The sequence below is a fragment of the Nannobrachium achirus genome (assembly GCF_963921795.1).
Source record: "Nannobrachium achirus genome assembly, chromosome: 13".
In the NCBI taxonomy this organism is placed as follows: domain Eukaryota; kingdom Metazoa; phylum Chordata; class Actinopteri; order Myctophiformes; family Myctophidae; genus Nannobrachium; species Nannobrachium achirus.
Genome location: NC_137833.1, coordinates 30,674,158 through 30,694,523, shown reverse-complemented (window position 1 = coordinate 30,694,523; position 20,366 = coordinate 30,674,158). Strand labels below are relative to the sequence as shown.

Here is a 20,366-nt window from a genome sequence, read left to right as displayed (position 1 = left end):
CCAGTTCACTTCATTCCTTGACAGGGCTGTCCTGTCCCTCCCGTTCTGTCCCGTTCCAGCGCGGACCACCGCAACTCTGCACAGCTATTAACAAACTCCCCACCAGCTTTTTTTTCCCTTTTCCGCCGCTGCTCTGCCATTTTGAGGAAAAACCGTCCCGACATCACTCAGAAATCAGGATGTGTTGCTGCTCTCTGAACCGAGGTACTAGTCATGAACTGACTTCATAGATATCTAGGCTACAGTCGTGTGTAGTATCTGTGTGAGTATTGTTCGGTTGTTGTTATTGTCTGCATACATCTTTTGAAAATAGCCGATCTGCAATGCGACGCATTCGCATTGTGAGCTTGTAGATCTGCTATTTTCAAATGGCCGAAATGTATAGGGCTGAAGTGGTTAATGTATTTTGTGATATTATCTACAAACTAAAGTTTCCAAATAGTTGTAGTTGAGTTAAAAGACTACAATATTTGGATCCGAAATGTAGTGGAGTAGAAGTTAAAGGAAACCTGTGAGAGTGCAATCTGTGCATTGTTTGGTAGTTATTTTTGTTCGTCTATCGTTGTTTTTAGACAACCAACAACACTTTGAGTATAAGTAAACGTAAACTCCCCCAAAAAGAGGTGGTGTGTCTTGTGTGGGACTGCACTCTTGGAAGATATTGCAGAAGTTAATAGTTGGGTCAAACATGTTGTTGCGAGTGTCATTTAAAAGTTAAACCCTCGGTGTAACGGCGGACGAACCAAACTTTACACAAGGATTTGAACACCAAAAACAACGGGCGATTTCTGTGCGAGTGCGCATACCTGGGCCCCATACAAGATAGCCTACTGTAGGCCTAGACTAGAGTATGTTGTGATTCTTGATCTGTAGCCTACATCGTGCCTGTATCTGGGAGTTTTTGGTTACAATGTTTTGGTAAAATGTTGATCCAACCTTTTACTGATGATGATGTAGTAGCTTATCGGCTACTTTCACGCCACGGGTTGCTCTACGTGAATCGAGTTTTGCTCTCTTTAGAAAACAAGCTGTGAAGTTATTGAGCGAGCGAGTGCCACGAAACAGCTGACACAAATGCCAGCCACCCATCCATTCCCATTCGATTTCTCTCCAGTCATTGCATCTCTGGAGGCTAAATATTATGGAGTGGAATTTGTGGAATCGCTTTGTCTTTGCAGCAGCCCACTATGCAAGCTGTTTTGTTTGTTAAAGTTTAGCCTATTCCTTGTTCTAGTCTATAGCAGTGGTTTTCATTTTCAACCCTTTTCATTAAGGACCGTTATTTATTTGTTTGAGCCGTACGGACCAATTTTGATGAGATTTAGCCTCTCAGACCCACGACTGTGAATATTCTGTTGTCTTTGGACACGATTTTGTCCCCAATTCCATGATGAAGGCCTATTGATGTGGTAGGCCTACCACAGGAGAGATGACAGGCAAACGTTGATCAAAATAACAATTCTTCTACATTCTCTAATTGATTTGTGACTGTAGACTTCTTGTAAATTAAGTAATGCAGATGTTAAACAATTATAATTTAACTCTTTGAGAGGTTACATTGAAACCAAAAGGGTCCATTTGGTTTATTTTTATACTCAAGAGTTAAAGATCTATAGCAGCCTAATGCCTCATTTACACTACGAAAAGCCAAGCTAATGGTTTGCTTGGTAATACAATATGTAGGTCTATTCTCTATGGAAACCAGCTTTAAAAATTTCCAAGCTGGAAAAAAAGCTTGGAAATGTTTAAAGCTGGTTTGCATAGAGAATACATTGAATTACCAAGCAAACCATTAGCTTGGCTTTTCATAGTGTGAATGCAGCATTACTGTCCATTTGGTTACCAACTCTCCATCGTTTAGCTGGGGACCACCTGGAAGGCTGGAACCCCCTCAAGGACCACTGGTGGTCCCCGGACCACTGGTTGAAAACCACCACCAATTTGAACACACACTCACAGACAGTTCTCTTAATGAGTCATAATAATCATCATAACCCACACTTCTGTCTTCTTGGTCACATTTGGTTAGTTAGGCAATGAGGATAAGAAAGACCACATTTGATACATTCTTGAAACATTCTTAACATTTTATAAAAAAGTAATTAAGATAGTACTTGTTGTGAGGAATAGAGTAGGCTGGTATTTCCTGTGTGAAAGCTCCTTGTCCCCAAGGAATGCGTGGAATGTCTCATTTGTCCTCTAGTCTAGATTCAGCAACCTCTCATTTCTAGCTGCTTCCTCCACTTGAGTTGAGGCTCACTGCACTGCAAGTGGGCCTCAGCAGTGCACAATACAAGACAGGATGACCTCACCTTTCTTCTTGGCTTTCAGAACCAGTCAAGGGACTATAATAAGATGGGGAGAGGAGTGGCAGTATTTGTCTACCATGACCGCTGGAAGTAACTGATTTTGAACATAAAAAAAACATGACTCATTGTGTCACGTTGTTCAGCTGAAAATCAGTTCTTTTCGGTGAGCGACGTGCTCCTCCAGGCTTTGTATGATGCATTCCCACCCAGCACATGACCCAGAATCAGAGCTCTTGGGTTTCCTGTTTATCAGTAGCTAGGGAGACGCCACCGGTTGTCTTCATGAAAGGCTGTGATGAAAGGGGGGTGAAGAGGCTGTAATTGTGGCTTTACACTTTCAACTAATTTCTCATGCGGCCCATCTCTGAGATGTGGCTTTAACGCTTTTGAAAGCGGTTGCCTCTATATGTGGCCCCTGATGTTTGCCATGTTGCCAACACATCAAACAGGCTGACAGTTTTTTTTTTTTTTTTTTTTTGACTATTCAGTGAATGATTAGCAAGAGAATTAATTGCAAGATAGCATGTAGATGTTTACTCTCTGCCTTCTGTGCTAATGATTATTGCAGTACCTGGGATATTTTCGTATTTTCTCGTTTCAGCATGACATTTTCTTCTTTTATTTTTTGCTCTCTGCTGGAATAAGATTTAGAGCCATGTACTGCGTAAAGCTTTCTAAAACAAATAATTGTCTCTGGTATTACAATGCACAGTAGCGTGTCCCATATTAAGCCAGCTGTGGTCCCTTCCAAAGCCTCATGCAGCAGCACCAGCTGTTCTGCCCTATAGCCTAGTTCTCACAGTTCACTGCATACTGGTTAATGAAGCTGGTTGTATGCAGCGGTTTTCCCCACAGGAATACTTTTTTTTAGAGTAGGTTTACCATAAGGCTCTTCATTTCAAAGCATGGCATGTTCAGAAGCATCTTAACTCTTAAATTCACTTTAAAGAGTCTTTGAACATTAACTAGCAATTTAACTTGTCAATTGATTAAAGATCACTTGTTTAAGCTTTTACATCTGAACCTCAGTTGTATTGCTAACAACAAATTTACCTGGAAATATACATAAATACAATAGCATGGTTTTTATATTTGGAAGTGAGTTATTCATGCTCACAAATCAATTTTGATCTATCCCAGATTATCTAGGAATTGCATAGCCGTTTCTTGGAAGTTGGATTATTGCCATAATAGCCTATGTACATTACAATGTGAAAGGTATCACAGGAAAATTACAGGTACTAAATGTTGCCATTTTGTTTTTTTACAGACACGCAGGCCTCTGATGAGGGCGAGGATTAATCCAACTGAGGCAGAACTGTTGTTTTGGACCTTGTACTCCAGACAATCTCCGCAATGTGTTCCATGAACAACTCAAACTGGGTGACATTTGATGATGAGAGCACACCTTTGTCATCCCCTCAGAAACCATCATCTTCATCAGGGTCAAACAAAGGATCAATACCCCGTCCTAATGGTCTGAAGCTGGTTCTCCCTCCCATTAGAGATCCATCCTGGAGCTTCAACAGTTCCCTGGACTCATCTCAAATACATTCGAGCCTAAATGGAAGTTCTTGTGTGCCATGCAACACTCCCTTCTGCACTCCAGTGAGTGCAAATCCTAGCACTGCCTCCCCATTTAACTATGGTTCATGGGAAACGAACAATGTCTTCAACAGTTTTTCCAGCACATCTGCCATATCCATGTCCTCTCCAGGCCCAGAGGACAGTCCACAGGTCCTGAATAAACCGTCAGATGGACCAAACCCTTTCCCTTCTTTCCAGGGGGACTCGGGACACTTCAACCCCTTCTGGGAGGGGGCTGGCCAAGGAGTTGATGTGGGGAGCTCCTCTTCAGATTCAGAATGTGAGACCAGCCTGCCACGTTTCTTTATCCGGACTAAAGATGGTGCTGAGCCACCGCGAGACCAAATCCAGAGCTCCTACTCTTACATTTGCCACAAGCTGGAGGGGCTTCGAGCAGAGAAAGATGATGATGAAACGGAGATGCTAAGAGATGGTGAGAGAAAGATAAGTTGCAAAACAGATCCAAGCAGCAAGGAGGTAAGGGAGGGTCCATCGCACTTTGTTCCCCAAGGTCTGTTCCGTAGCCAGAAGAGAGACGGCTGGTCTTTGATGCTCAGGATCCCAGAAAAAAAGAACCGCATGTCCTCTCGACAGTGGGGCCCAATCTACCTGCGCCTGCTCCCGGGCGGCGTGCTGCAGATGTACTACGAGCGAGGGCTGGAGAAGCCATTCAAAGAGTTCCAGCTCCTTCCGCACTGCAGGCTTTCCGAGCTTAAGCAGGAGAGTAATGGCGAGCCCCGCAAGATCCTCACGGTAAAGGTGGAACATTTCTCCTATGTAGAGAAGAAACGCTACCATCCCAAGTTGGAGGTGTCGCACGAGGCTGAGATCGAGCAGCTGCTCAAGTTCGGCACCACAGAGCATGGCGATATGGAGGACCTGCTGGTCACCATGGAAGAGGAGATCTTTAAGTTGTCTACACCTCACCCACAGAGACGCCATTACGAGGAACAAGAACTGTCGCTGCAGATCACTGATCACATGTGGGTACAGCTGGATAAAGCTGGTGGAGTCATGGAACGAGCAGCCTTCACACAGATTCATTGCCTAGCTTTTCTAAGTGAAGATGCTGATTGTTTCCTGGCACTTAATGACCTGGGGCTACTCCGGTTTGACTCCAATTATGGATCTGAGGAAGATAACGAGATATGGATGGAGATCGCCGATTGCCACTTTCACAAATGCATCAACGAGGTGGAATTTCAGAGGTCCCGTCTCATAAAATTCTCTCCTCCTGATGCTTGTAGGGTGGAACTGATGCGATACAAAACCGTAGCGTTAGGATGCACAGAGCTACCTTTCTCAGTCAAGGCTGTCGTCACTGTACAGGGTGCCTATGTGGAGCTCCAGGCTTTCCTGAATATGTCAGCATATTTTGCCGGAACCTCTGACATGCAGCCACTCTGTGAGAATGCAGTGATCCGTGTACCAGTGCCAGGGGACTGGATCAAAGTGTCACAAACAGTGGCCTTGCTGCGGCAGAGGTCACTAAAGGCTCGTATGAACAGAAACGCCTGCCTGGGCTCAGTCAGTGCGGCAGAGTCTCAGCCTGTCATGCAGGTGTCGATTGGCACAGTCAAGTACGAGAATGTATATTCAGCTATCGTCTGGAGGATTGACAGACTGCCTGCGAAGAATACAGGTAAGAAATCAATTTCCGTAAGGTCAATTGTTACACTACAGTGACTACAACATCACAAGTCACTTGGAACAAGTCTTCTCATACTTTCCTGAGATATGTGTGCCACTTAGTGGTACAATAAGCTAACTGCACATGTTCTTTGTTCTCATGGGCAGCAGTGGATCATCCCCATTCATTCTCCTGCAAGCTAGAGCTGGGGTCAGATCAGGAAATCCCAAGTGATTGGTACCCTTTTGTCACCATGGAATGTGAAATTATGGGAGCAGTTGTGTCACAGACCAGGATCAAGTCGCTGGGCACAATAAATGACATCCAGCCTCAGAAGAATGTGACAAGCTGGACACGGTATCACTGTCAGGTAAGATGTATGATATACGTCATCTTTGGAGTTGATGCCTTGATAAAAGTATAGCCTAACATTAAACATTTATTTTTCCTGTTCGCAGAACAAAGATTTTGTTCTGTATTGTGTAAATCTTGTATGTCCAAAACTGATACTTTTCAGGATCCAATGCAGTTATTATTTAATCCCAAGCGCTTGTTAATATTTTTGATTGGTTAAATATTTATAAAACTTAACAAATGTCAAACCTCATGAGCTTGTAGATGGAATATTTTCACTTAGTGTGACACAGTATAAAGTAGTGCATTCATTTGTGAAAAAGAAGAAAAAAAAAAAAAAAAACTTTGCCACCCTAGTCCTTGACCTAGTCCTTGACCTACCCTTTTGGTTTCAATTTAACAACATAAAAAAGATGAAATATGGAGATGCATCATTCCTGCTTGTCAGACAGCGATGATTTGTTATATTAACCTTCATGATTTGTGATATTAAGCTACATGATTTGTATTATTCTGTCCCATTAGGTGGAGATAGAGAAGAAGTGGATTGAAACAGAATCACAGAGGCAGTCTGGCTGTATGACCCAGTGATCTCTTCAGCAGTTGCTCCTGTGGTCCAAGTCATAATCATGCAGAAAAGGGAATGGGAACACTATGATGAAAGACTTTGTGCTTCTATATTCGATTGCCAAATACATGGAATCAGGGTTCTCCTGCAATTTCTTAACCACTTTCAACCTGGCATCCCTATCTTTGATGAACATTTTCAGAAATGGTTCATTTTGATTTAGAAAATGATCTTGACACATATACTTGACAAAGAGCTTAAGGCTGTGTTCAGACTTGAGCCACAAATTTGGCCTATTCAGATTGGAATCAAATTGGTTAGATCAGGTCTGAACAGGAAAAAAAGAGAAAATGAAAACAGATTTTTACTAAACAGATTTGAACCACCTTTGGTGGTTTGAAATGCGATTAAAACCTATCCGATCTGATCACAGTGTGGACAGTCAGTCCTAAACATTAGATTTGAGAAACAAATCAGATTTCTTAAGTGGTTAACAGAACAAACCTTTTGAGACCAGAACCATTAGACACACATTCCCACACAGTGCACACTTGAACCATTCATTACAGTATGGCTGCACTACTCCTGCTGTTACTACATCTTTGTGTTAATGTCAGAAATTAAAGAACAATTTCACTCATTCAAAAACACAATGAAATGATCAGAGATGCAAACAGAAATTGAGCATAAAGCAAGTCGCTGCTGCAATGAGAATAAAAGATTTGCTCTGGCTACTAAATGGTAGGGGAAACCTTGAATCGCACAGCCTTGGTGGAATGTCTTACGTCACACGAACAGATGTATACTTATACTAAGCTTGAATTATTCTAGACTGGTTGAGCAAGTAACCGTTGCCTAGCACTTTACATTTAACTAATGACTTTATTAATTGTAAAATTAACAGTTCATATAGAATGTAAGCTTGTATTTGGATCATATGCACTCCCCTCCAGAATGATTTCCAACCTTCATAAAAATGAGCTAAAAGTGAATGCAAGAGATAAATACAAATCTCTATTATGTTCAGAAATGTCTTTTTTTATTACTTAAATGGCTTTTGTAATAGAAAATAATTTACAAAAACGGGTTTACCAATCATTAAACTATTTGACTTCTGAAGGTCGGACCGTGGAGGAATACTACTTATTTAAAACCAAGCAATTATGATCCATTGTTTCGACTCTGATTGGAATTGTCTTTGAGTTGGTAAAAAAAGAAAGAAAGCTCTCATCAGTCTACAACAGGGATTTGATTTGTATGAGCTATAGGTGACTTGACAAGTAGCAACTGGTATATTTATATATATATTTTGTCAAAAGTGAAACAGAATTACATTTGTATGCCTTGTTCTATTAATCTTCATAAATTATCATGAGGAGTTAAAAATGCTGTCTGTCACTCTCTAACACACAACTGTTTTTTTTTTTAAAGGGTTTTGAATGTATTTAGGAAAGTGGCTCAATATATGCATATGCTATTACAATGGCTCACAGGGAATTCCCAGCGACCACCGACTTCTGGTGCTCCAGAACGGATTCAAAAGTGGTCCCCTGCCACTGCAGCGCACATAAAATGACGTAACTCGGCCCCCGAGCAACCGGGAGAGATCGGGCCGGCACCTAGGGGGTCCCCGGGGGCCCAGCCACCGCCAGGGAAGTAGCCAATACATGTGACCTGACGGTCGCTTATCTCCCGATTAGGGAGTCTTACTGGTAGACCCACTGGTTAAACTACCTACGTTTGATTGAATAATTTAACAGTTCACAGATTGTACAGAGGTACGGTTTACAAAGGATAACGAAAAGCTATACGGGCTTACAATAATATACAATACAATAATGTACAATAATAAACAAGACAATCAACACTAGTAGCAATGAACGTATATTGACAGTAGATAATGGGGGGAGTGGGTGGGGGACTGGGGTCCTTTTTGGTGTTAAAGGGGTACTGTCACCTAAAGGGGTTGAGGGGCAGATTACACTGTGACATGAGCTTCTCTGAAAAAAGTCTGAAGCTCATGTCACAGTTTAATCTGCCCCTTGCCCCCCAACAACAGCTGACCAGTACAGTAAGTAGTCATACAGTCAGGCTATACAGACAATTAATTTGATTGGATTATAATTGCGCATCCCCACAATGAAAAATAAATAAAAATATTAACTTTTTTTTAAAGATGATTCTTAAAGTGACAGTAACCCTTTAGGTGACAGGCCCCCTTCAAAAATTTAAAAATGTTGTGAACACATACCACCTGGTAAAATGCTGTAAAAATTAAATAAGAGTACAGTACAGTACACTACAGTCTATATATAACTTGTATAACTATGGGTACAGCTGTGGTGGAAAGTAACTAAGTACATGTAGCCTACTCAAGTACACTGTAGGCCTGTACTTTTGCTCCACTACAATTATTTGAAAATGTAAACACTAGATTTTCTTTGATTATCACAAAACATAGCCTACATAACCACTCCAGCCCATAATGTACATTTAGGCCTGTTTTTGCGACCGTAGGTCGCATTTACTACCAAAACCTCCACAGGCTGTCTGTCCGTCAGTCAGTCCGTCACACTTTTGCCCTGCTCATATCTCCACAACCGTTGCCCCCATCCATGCCAAATTTTGCACACACACTCCTTGACTGCCAAACTACAACCTCCAAGGACCCCCGGAGCCCCAGGGACCCCCAGGTCCCTGGGGGACCCCAGATGTAAAAAATGACCAAATGTGCTCACACGTCACACTTTTTCCCTGCTTATATCTCCGCACCCGTAGACCCAATCCATGCCAGATTTTACACACACACTCCTTGCCTGCCAAACTACAACCTCCAAGGACCCCCGGAGCATGTAAAAAATGACCAAATGTGCAAAAATGATCAAATGACCCCCCCAACGGGGCTGCTCGTGGGGAATTCCCGGGGACCACCGACTCCTGGTGCTCCAGAACGGATGCAAAAGTGGTGGCGCCCCCAGTGGAGGACCCCCTGCCACTGCAGCGCACATAAAATGCCGTAACTCGGGCTAGGAGCGTCCGGGAGAGCCGGGGCCGGTACCTATTCGTCCGCCAACGCAACGCGGAAACCCCACCCCTCATTTCTCACATGGCCCTATTCTAGCGCCACCTTCAGGCCGATTTTTAAAACACATTTTTGGACACTGCTCCTACAGTTTTTGCCATAAAATCACGAATATCACTACACAGCATGTCTACACTCATGTCATCAACATGGATCAGGAAGATTTTGGAAAAACACATTTTTGCCCTATTTGTGGAGATAAGCCACCTACGGTCGCTTATCTCCCGATTAGGGAGTCTTACTGGTCTAAAGACTTATACATTTGAAAACTTGTGAAACGGGACTCATTATGCAGAATAATGAGTAACCTACTTTCTATTTTAAGTAGCCTACTTTAAGTAGGCCTACTGCATTAGGCATACCGGTAGGTAGGCCTACTAATACTTTTGCAGTGATGTCATTACGTGCGCATCCCGCATCAAAAACTCATTCAAGTCACCCAGGGACTCATTCATGTCATGGTCCTGGGGTCCCGGGGATGCGCCTCCATTGGAGTCCATGTTAAAATAATTTACTGCGTCGCGGTAAAAGAAAAAAAAAAGTCCACAGACATCACCATTGTTCATGGGTGAAAGCATCCTACTTTACCCTACGTTAACACAAATAAAATCCACGTAGAAAGTCTTAAACAGGCGATAGAAACGTCAATGTTTTGATTCCACCGACGTCCGACGCCATTTTGCGCGTGTAAACTTTATATTGAGGACTCATAAAACTTTTCTGGGACCCATTTGAATGACCACCTGTGGGTCCCGGGACCCATTACATTGAAAACCTAGTAACATCACTGCTTTTGTACTTTTACTCAAGTACATTTTGAATTCCTGACTTTTACTTATAAGGGCACTGTCACACCAAAGTATGGTTGCCAGCCGATAAGCGGATGCCAATGCATTTCAATGGGAATGGAGTGGATTTTTTGAGAAATCTGCCATTTGTGACTCCGCCAGATGGCGCTGACACTATCTGGCGGAGAGATAGTGTTTTTTACTGGTGATTCAGTCAGAGTGTATGAAAGGGTGCGCTCGTTTTATTGTCCACGACATTGCAAGCGGCGCGAAGGCCAGCGGACCTTGGTCCGGCTCTTCGCCCCCGAGCGCCGCAGGCGCGAGTGGCCGCGAAGAGCGGGCCAGGGCCGCGCGGCCGGCGGAGCGCCGCGCGAGTTACGAAGCCGTGGTGAATGCAATCGTTATATTTATGCCCAGGCCGTAAGGCCTGGGCAAGCCCACGATAAACGCCCGCGCAGTCCGGTGCGCATTTCCGAACGCACCCTTTCCCCACACTCGGACTGAAACACCAGTAAAAAACACCATCCCATCTGGCGGAGTCAGGTTATGCCATTTGCGGTATTTCCGTATTTCCCATTGAAATGCATCTTGGCAGAATCCCCTTATCAGCTGTATGTCTACATTGTAGAATTGATACTTTTGCTTTTGTAAAAAATGCGAGTAGGCCTACTTTATCCACCACTTTACTCTAGTAGCCTCCAAACTGTTAGACCACTTCATCATTAATTTCTGACATCATTGTGGGCAGTGCACCTGCCACCTAACCTCGCATCACCAGTCTTTCCCAGTGTGCGTGTCTCGGAAGAAAAGTGTGCGTGTCATATTCGGCTGATTGCTGACACCTGTGTGACACAAACCTGTTGCATGAATGAAGTGTCTGCCGTGTTTTAAACTAGATATTGGAGTCCAGTGTCCTGTCACATTTCCCTTTCTTCTCTACTCTGAGTGATGTTGACAAATACAACAGTGGTAAGCAGAGCTTATGTTTTACTCAAACGACTGTTATCTCAAGTCGTTTAGAACTTTAATTAGGTTAATGTTCCATAATGATAATCCAACCTAGATAGTTATGTTGGCTGATTTACCACAGGGTGTCTTGTTTAGGTAACATTATCGAGGTTATATCAGCTTTCAAGTTACTGATACTGAATCTTACAGCTTTCAAGTTACTGATACTGAATCTTTGTGAACTGAAATTATCCCAGTCCAAACTGTACCTGTCCATCATTGATGATGTGATTGAGAATATGAGGGAACTGTACTCGGAAGAAGAACTGGAGTGCCGTGTCCTGGACAATTTGAGACATGTGAGTTGAACAACGTTTGTTATAAAACTGGTCAAATTATTTATGTTACGTTATTAATATTTATGTACACCCAACGTGTTAACTTCCAAGCATATTGCAAACTATATTCTGATAGTAAACAGTCAGTGTATGTTTCTCCAGCTATTTCTTTAGTAGACAGAATATATTATTTCCAGGTTGCTAGGCCTATACCAGTTTAATCCAATCATTAGAGAGAACTCGTATGGGATACAGGATAAACATACAATTAGAGCTGTCTGGAACACTAACATTAGCTGATAAATGGGTTTATGGCTTCTCTCTCCTTACTAGATTCAATTGATGACCCACCTGGAAATGTACTTTGTTTGAGCAGGAGAGACTACTAATGAACAAACATTCTATACATGGCATAGCCTATATATATTTTTTTATTATTATTTGTTTTATAAAAAATAAAATAAAATCACTTATAGCACAAGTAGAAGTATTACTTGGAAGCACTTTTCTTTTTTCCTCTTTTTGATTTATGTTCATCTTCATTTTTTTTACAATTGTATGATGACTTTACAGGCATGTTCATCCTAAATTGTTTTCCTTACAGCTTTGGGAGTCAAAGATGATGCAGTCAAAAGCAATGCATGACCCAAGGCAAGATAACCCCTCCAACTTTGTGCTGCAGCTTCCACCTGGCTACAGTCAGCCTGCTCCAGATCACACAGGTACACACCATTTCCATTTAGAACCACCTAAACATAATTTATCTGTCAAATTTACACCCGAATGTTATGCCCCAGACACTCATGCAGGTGTTGTCACTGTCAGTAGGAATGCACAGATATGGAAATTCTTGGCCGATACCGATGTTTAAAATAACAATTTATCAGATTATTTTGTTTTCAATGTTGTTATGTCCCCTTTTGGGCCAGGGAAACAAATAAATCAACATTATAAGAAATAACTGTTATTTCTAACTGAAATCTACTCTTGGCAGGCTGCAAATAGCCAACACACCAGCGCAAAATGTATTGCTTAACAACAGATCGGCAAATAAAGCTGGCACTAACCGATGGCACTAGCTGATACATATCAGCTACTGCCATCGGTTAGTGCCAGCTTTATTTGCAGATAACGGCAAACATTGGCCGATACCGATGTGTGGCCGATATATTGCTGCATCCCTAGTTGTCAGGCTGATTCATACCTCTTCTCAGGGCTGTGGGTGGGCACACACTAGTCTTTTGACAGCTCCCTCATACCAGTTACAGTAGTTTGGTTGCACCTCTTAAACCACTGACCCCAGGGCTTCATGATCGCATTGAGACCCGTCATTGACCTGTGGACCCCCCATCTCAAAATATGTTATTATTCCAGGGACCCCCAGAAGCAAAGTTTTGAACATGTTTTAAAGCAAACATTTTTTACTCAAAAGATTTGCACAAATCTTCACGGTTTAATTTCTTTTTTAGCAGATCTACAAGCTCATAGCGCGGCACACATATTTGTGTGTAAATATTTGCACACAAATATTTGCATCCAAAATAGGGACTTGGGTTCAACTGGTTAAGGGCAGGACAATTGACCTTGCTGTTCTTTTTGGTCACAGGTTTTCAGCATGATAGTGTTCAGGACCTTTTTAAAAACATACGTTGTGTCCAAATTCAGGGCCAAATCGAAGGACTCTGCCTACCTAGCCTTTGTAGACTTCAGGCATCAAAAGACACAGTTGGTGTTCAACAGAATTGCATGCAATTAAGGACGAGTGAGTGAGGATGGCTAAAATGGTCCAGAAGGCAGACAGGTGTTTTTGTTTTGTTAACTCTCATGAGTCAATTCTAATCTAACCAAAGTGTTAAAGGACAACTTTGGTTTTCTACAACAAGGGTTCATATTTTAGATTGTAATTAGAGAAAAGATGTTTTTATTTACTGCTTTCTATTGTTTTAGCTTTCTTTTTTTTTTTTAGATTTCAGAGGGTGGGGGCACCCATACAAGTAGCTAAATATGTATTTTTAGGCACTTTATGCCTATTTACAGTAACACTTCTAGCCCCCATAAGTCACATCTGCCCATGAAAGATTGCGGTGCATCCTGGGAATGCTATCTAAAAATACATATTTAGCCAATTGTACGCATGGCCCCACCCGCTGATAATGACAGAAAGCAGTAAATGAAAACATTTTAACTAATCTTTTCTTTTCTCTGATTACAATCTAAAATATGAACCCTTGTTGTAAAAAAGTTGTCCTTTAAATGCTGTTTTCCAATCTGTATCCCCAGCTTCAGCACCAGTTGTGATTCCCACCGGTCAACATATCCGCAGTTATACTGTCAAGGCAAGTTGCAAAACCATCTGATGTTGTTGACACTTGGTGCATAAACCTCATTTAGCCTGCATGTTTTATATTGTCGGGTAATAATGTCAGGTCAAGATGACCAGGGTTTCCTGCAGCACTTTAGAAAACCCCCCCGCCCCCCCAAGGGTATAATTTTTTTTTTTTTTTCTTTTTTTTTCAAAAAAACTTTTTGGACCTCCAACAATGTACTAGGCATGATCGCGATCGCGAAATTGCATGTTTAACCCCCATACCAACCCTATCTTTCAAACATGGCAGCCATGTTTGTTTACATTTGAAGAAAACATAAGGGCTGGTATCTCCTGAATGCCTGAACGGATTTCCAAGCAAATTCTTTTGTTTGAAAGCTGTGAAAAGCGTGTACATGCATAGTGCATCATCTGTGCACGAATTCGTACACCAGCGTGCACACTATTTTTTTAACCCTTTGGTGGCGAACCGGCAATATAAGTTATTCAATGTTGAATAAATGTGGATGATAGCATGTAGTTGTGTTTTCCGTCATCATGGGCACATTCATGTGTTTTTTATAGGGCAAAAATAAGAATTAATATTAAAAATTAAGTGAATTAATTACTCGAATTAATTAATTAATTAATTATCAAAAAATTTCGGCGCACGCGCTTTGCGCGTGCGCCATGAGATCCCCCCCTGGTCAAGACTTTTTCCTGCAGGAAACCCTGATGACCCATGGCCATGAACAGAGACGACTTTTGATCAACATTGAAGACGGGTTACTGGTGTCCCAAAGCCTAATTTATGTCAATCTGCAAAGATCTATTTAATAGAGGGTTCGCATCATATGCCACTCATCTAGCCTGAGTGGCAAAACATAAAAGCTGCATGAAGCATTGGAGTTTGGAAGCGCTCATTGGGAAACTCCTCCTCACTCCTACTGACTCCTCATGACCCCTGCTGACTCCTCATGACTCCTACCGACCATTTTGTGCCACTCAGTAGGCGTGCCCGCATAACTTCCAGGTACGATGATGTCACGAGCATACACTCTATACTGTACATGCGCAGCTCACGGCCCTGAACAAAGGGAACGAGGGTGGAGTCTATATTCAATTTGCAACATCGTAACATTTTACCAACCCTAATGAGGTTGTCCGCGTTTCACGGAGTGAACTTGAGTGAGTATTTTCACCGTGCTACTTTAAGTTGCTACCGGAAAAGTGAAGAGGTACTCAGAAAATAGAAGGAAGAAACGACAGTGGTAAGTGAAAGCGGATGACAGAGTAAATAATACTACTGTAAGCTAATAAATGACATGAGATGCCATTTATTGCATGAGATGTTTATGGCATGAGATGTTAGATTAGACAATTGACAGAATCTAAGCTAAAGGTAAACACAATATACATTAAGTAAACTATTAGCTGGATGCATGGTACTTCTAAAACCCAGGAGAAATTCTTAAAGCTCCACTCTGCACCTTTCATCGGTTCCTAGGTAGGACCTAGGATTCAAACCGGGTCCCTGCACTAGTGCTCAGATGTCTACCACTGAGCCAATAGAGCCTGCCTGATTGAGACATTTATTTATTTGCCTTCAGGCAGTACCTGTATTGGTCAAACCAGACCACAGAATATACTGTAAATGTCTACGTAGAAGAGCAGGGAGACAAAATACACAAGTCGTATTAACATACTCTACTATACAGAACATTTTATTATCTAAAATGTTTACATAGTGTAGCTTTAAAACAAGGTTGATGCCTGCTTAAGTTTGGGTAACAGAAGTACGATGTGATCACATTGAGAAAATAGATTCATAACACTTGTTAATAGCTTAACACTACTATCAATGACCTTTCTTGGTATGCAGCCTCCATCTCCTCAGCCTTGAATCTTACCAAATGATCTGCTGCAAGTTTTGCTGACATGATGATCTTCATAAGGCCTTGGGAGAATAGGGCTATTGCTTGTGTCTCTCTCTCTCTCTCTCTCTCTCTCTCACTCACATACATACATATTTGCATGCATGTTTATGTGTATTTTTTTTTATTCCTTTTAACCTTAACATTTTAATCTGCAGAACAACTCTACAGCCCTTGCTACCTTTTCGCTTCCTGCTGGCCTGAACTGTCCGGTGCAAATACCAGCCGGAGTTACTCTGCAAACAGCCTCTGGTATGGCAATGTGATGCGTTGATAAGCCAAATTATACAACAGTAGTTCCTACCTGTTGATGATGACAAGCATTATGGAACGGGTCTCGCCAAACTAAGAAATCGGCTGTGCCAGTTGTGAAATAGCTGCCGGGCTCCCTCTCCTAACACTATGCTAAGCAGTTTTCATGTGAAGTTCAGGGAGATGGTAGCTAAATGTGGCATTAAAAAATACAAATTTCTATTGAATATCTTAATTACAATGAAATGAAGTTGACGTGTGCTTGTATTTTAAGGGTAATATTAGTAATACGCCTATTATTCCGCTCGAGGGTTGTGCTTTACCGTGATTATCACCGTAAAGCGCACCCTTGTGTAATATTGCTTAAATATATACAGTACATTTCTCTCACATATTTTTGTTGATAATATGCGGAAATGTCCTTTTTATTATAACTGTGTTTCTCTAAGGTCAACTTTACAAGGTTAATGTTCCAGTGGTAGTTACCCAGGCCCCAGTAGGCCAGCAACCATCCTTCACCCAACCCCCAACAAAAGTAACTCGGTGGAAGGAGCCTTCTGAGCCTCAGTCAGCCAAAGGCCCACTTGTGGACATGATGCAGTCTCAAGAAGTGCAGAAGACCTCCTCTGTTCCAGTTAAGTCTACGGCGATGCCTCAGTTGTCCGAGCAAACCACATCCCTGCAGCCACAAAGTGCTGTTGATGGAGGGTCCCAGCCTGAGATGCTGCCATCTGCCGTGGTGGGCTAACTCACTTTTTTTACTTGAGTAAAAGAATCATATGTAGAAATACTGTTACGTTAAGTAAAAGTCCTCAAAATGCATTAAAAGTACAAAAGTGTTGACATCTAAATGTACTTAAAGTACCAAAGGTAAAAGTACTCATTAGGCCTTTTTCAAGTTTCAAATCTATACAAATCTTTTGAAATAGTAGATCGACAACATGCGACACATTGTGAGTTTGTAGATAAGCCATTTTCAAATGGCTGAAATGTATGTAGGGCTGAAGTGGTAAACACATGTTTTGTAGTAATATTCATTAGTAACCAGTAACTAAAGTTTTCAAATAATTGGTATTCTTTTACTCCAGTACAAATTGTAATGAGTACACCACTTGAGTAAATGTACTTTTGTTACTCTTCCACCACTGCCTGTCTGTGCAGGCAGCCGTCTCCTCAGAAGGCAACGATCCTCTGACCATGGGCGTGGCCTCAGCCAACAACAACTCTGTTGATTTTGATGTCAAGATGGGAGAGGCTTCGGTGCCTGCATCGCAGTTCATGGCCAGTGAGATCGAGATCCCACCAGAAGTGATATCAAGTGGTGATGAAGATGAGGCCAGAACAGCAGGAAATGTCGTCCCTCCAAAGACCAACAAGGTAATTTAGAGAATTGTCTTAAAATAGGGATACAAATGCCAAATGCTTTTTTTCTTTTTTTGTGCCAAATTATTCACATTGGGATTGGGTCACAAGGATATTTTTCTTTCCAAGGCTCAATGCCAACAGCAATACATGCACCCACTGGCCACTTTCATTAGGAACGCCTGTCCCCAAATAACATGTTAACAACATTTTTGAATTGGCTGCAACTCAATGCATGTAGAACTGTAGAAATGGTCAAGATCTGCTCTTCAATGCGGGCATGAGAATGGGGAATGATTTTTAAGTTACCTTCGTTTGAACGTGGCATGATCCGTTGATACAAGGCAGGGTGGATCCATTCCTTCATGATTTAGGCACTAAATTGTGACCCTACCAAACGGATGCCATAGCAGAAATTGAGACTCATCAGACCAGGCAACGTTTTCCCAATCTTCTATTGCCCAAATGTGGTCATCCTGTGCCAGTTTCCTGTTCTTAACCTGCCAGGAGTGGCACCTGGTGTGGAGTTCTGCTGGGGCATCTGCTTCAAGGTTTCGGAGATGCTCTAAAGCAGAGGTTCGCAAACTTGTCAGCAGCTGATCCAAAAGAGAGATTAGACGTTTGCCCTGGACCCAAACTAGTGAACTAGTGTGTGTGTCTGTCCGTGTGTCCTACCGTCTTGTTACCAGTTAATCTCTGTCACCGTGTGTGTGCAAACTGTGCACACACACTCCCTGGATGCCAATTCAGAACCTCTGCTCCACATTGTGCTTGTAGATTTAGCCGTTTTCGACGGAGTGCATGTTGGTCAGACCGTCCAAGTTCTTCCCGTGCATGTTGCAGTGAGAGCTAACAGCCAGCTTTGTTTGCTACTGCACTTTGGTCTGTTGGCTCCATTCTCCTCTGACCTCTGGCATCAACAAGGCATTTCAACCCACATACCTCCCGCAAACTGGAACATCTTTCTTATTCACACCATTCTTTGTAACCCCTAGCAATGGTTGTGTGTGAAAATCTCAGTAGATACTGTAAATGCTCAGACTAGCTTGTTTGCCACCAACAACCATGCCATGTTCAAAGTCCCTTAAATCACCTTTCTTTCCCATTCTGGTACAGTCTAAATTGCAGTCTACAGTTCTAAGTGCATTTAAAAGTGGTATGTATGAATGAAAGACTATTTAAAAGCGTGCAATCTTGAATCTATAGGGGTGACTTACACAGACCTTAGCTTCATTGCATTTTAACTATTAAAACATGCGTGTTTCTCTTTTGTGTCCAAAGCCAGCGATGAACTACATGTGTGATCTGTCAGACATTATTCAGCTGGATGGTCCAGCGGATGACTCTGACATCGAGGAAGAGGGAGTTCCATTGGGAGAAAATGATTTTCTGCGTATGATCAACGCAGAGGCAATAAATGTTGATGAAAGTGGGGATGGTAGCAGCGACTCGTCCTCCAGCAGCGATGGAGCCGAGGAGCTTGATGATTTTAAGGAAGAAGAGGCAAGGGATAAACATAAATTCTCACCACCTTTTCCCCAAAATAAACAGTGTCCTCTTTGATTTTGTCATTGAACAATCAGTAGATGGGGCTGTTTTATAAAATAAGAATTTTCTCATGTCCATGGAAGGAAATCCAACCATGGTGGAATACTAAATGTAAAGAATTGAAGAATTTCTGGCCTGTTCATTGTTGCCTAAAATACAGCATGAACCTGGCTGTGCGGTTTAATGAACTGATGATTATTATTATACCCAACGACTTTTTCTCTCCAACAGGATCCTTTGAATTCGGGAGATGATGTAATCGAGCAAGACATTCCTGATCTCTTTGACACAGACAATGTGATTGTTTGCCAGTATGACAAAGTAAGAACAACTTTGTTTTCCTATAGGCTGTAATGTTTCTTTACAAAGTCTATTTATGTATTTATATTTATTTATTAAAACATTCTTTTCCTTCTTTTTTCTCTTCAAATTACAGATTCACCGCAGTAAGAACCGCTGGAAGTTCCATTTTAAGGATGGCATAATGTGCTATGGAGGCAGGGACTATGTGTTTTCTAAAGCTGTTGGGGAGGCAGAGTGGTAATGACTTAGTCATTCATCTACTCAGATTATGTTGACAGAGAGAATACAGAAACATTAAGGGTATTTGCTGTTGTCAGTTCAAATCAATTGACACACTTTTGGGTTTATATTTTTACCTTCACTAATAGTGAAGGTTCGAGCCATTTGAGCTTATGGCCAGTCAAATTTATTTGAAGGTATGGACATGTCTATATTATTTACTTGCAGATACCATTTAATTTGCCTCACTGAGGAAAAATATAGTCTGATCCTGAAACGTATTCCTCTGTCTCCTACAGTATTGTTGTCTTGCCTTGATGGTAAATAAAAATGCTGTTTTGATATCCATATGTCATGGTTTCTCATTATTCATACATAAATAAAACATGATTCAAGCATTCAACATTTGTGCATTTGTTTTTAGTTGAAGTCAATATGACTTATGGACATTTCTACATTTAATTGGCTGTATGCATTTGATTCTGTATGGTAAATAAATAAAATGGTAAATGGTGCATTTATATAGCGCCTTTATCCAAGGCGCTTTCAAGAGATTGTTACATTCACCCATTCACACACACATTCATACCCCGAAGGCAGGGGAAACCTTCCTCCAAATAAGTGCCATCATGTCTATACATACAACAAAATGCCATAAATAATTTCATTGAGCACCGGTTAAAAAATATATTCTAAAGGGTTACTGTTGGGCAGTTTTCACATTCTTTCCACCGGTACACTCTCCTTCGGACAGCCCTGTCTCACTCTCCATGTAGGCCTGTACATCGGCCCGGCGTTCCCGACGGTCAAACCGGGCCTGGTGCAGTCTACCGAACTTC

The 20,366-nt window shown here is 41.8% G+C and overlaps 1 protein-coding gene across 1 annotated transcript; it reads left to right on the top strand.

Annotated features, from left to right (window-relative positions):
* The first annotated feature begins 34 nt into the window (after window positions 1-34).
* ston1 (stonin 1) lies at window positions 35-19,856 on the top strand. The gene is made up of 11 exons (XM_080740673.1): window positions 35-204; window positions 3,580-5,538; window positions 5,694-5,896; window positions 6,406-6,467; window positions 12,287-12,326; window positions 16,002-16,095; window positions 16,545-16,729; window positions 17,257-17,472; window positions 18,739-18,960; window positions 19,237-19,326; window positions 19,442-19,856. The coding sequence occupies exons 2-11, from the start codon at window positions 3,666-3,668 to the stop codon at window positions 19,547-19,549; spliced, it is 3,093 nt and encodes a 1,030-aa protein (XP_080596799.1). The 5' UTR covers window positions 35-204; window positions 3,580-3,665; the 3' UTR covers window positions 19,550-19,856.
* Window positions 19,857-20,366: the final 510 nt, after the last annotated feature.

Bases quoted from the DNA above. Each gene is read 5' to 3' on its own strand.
- ston1 (XM_080740673.1), top strand. From the start codon at position 3,666: ATGTGTTCCATGAACAACTCAAACTGGGTGACATTTGATGATGAGAGC. The intron at 5,539-5,693 runs GTAAGAAATCAA...TCTCATGGGCAG, and splicing joins ACTGCCTGCGAAGAATACAG to CAGTGGATCATCCCCATTCA. The intron at 17,473-18,738 runs GTAATTTAGAGA...TTGTGTCCAAAG, and splicing joins TCCCTCCAAAGACCAACAAG to CCAGCGATGAACTACATGTG.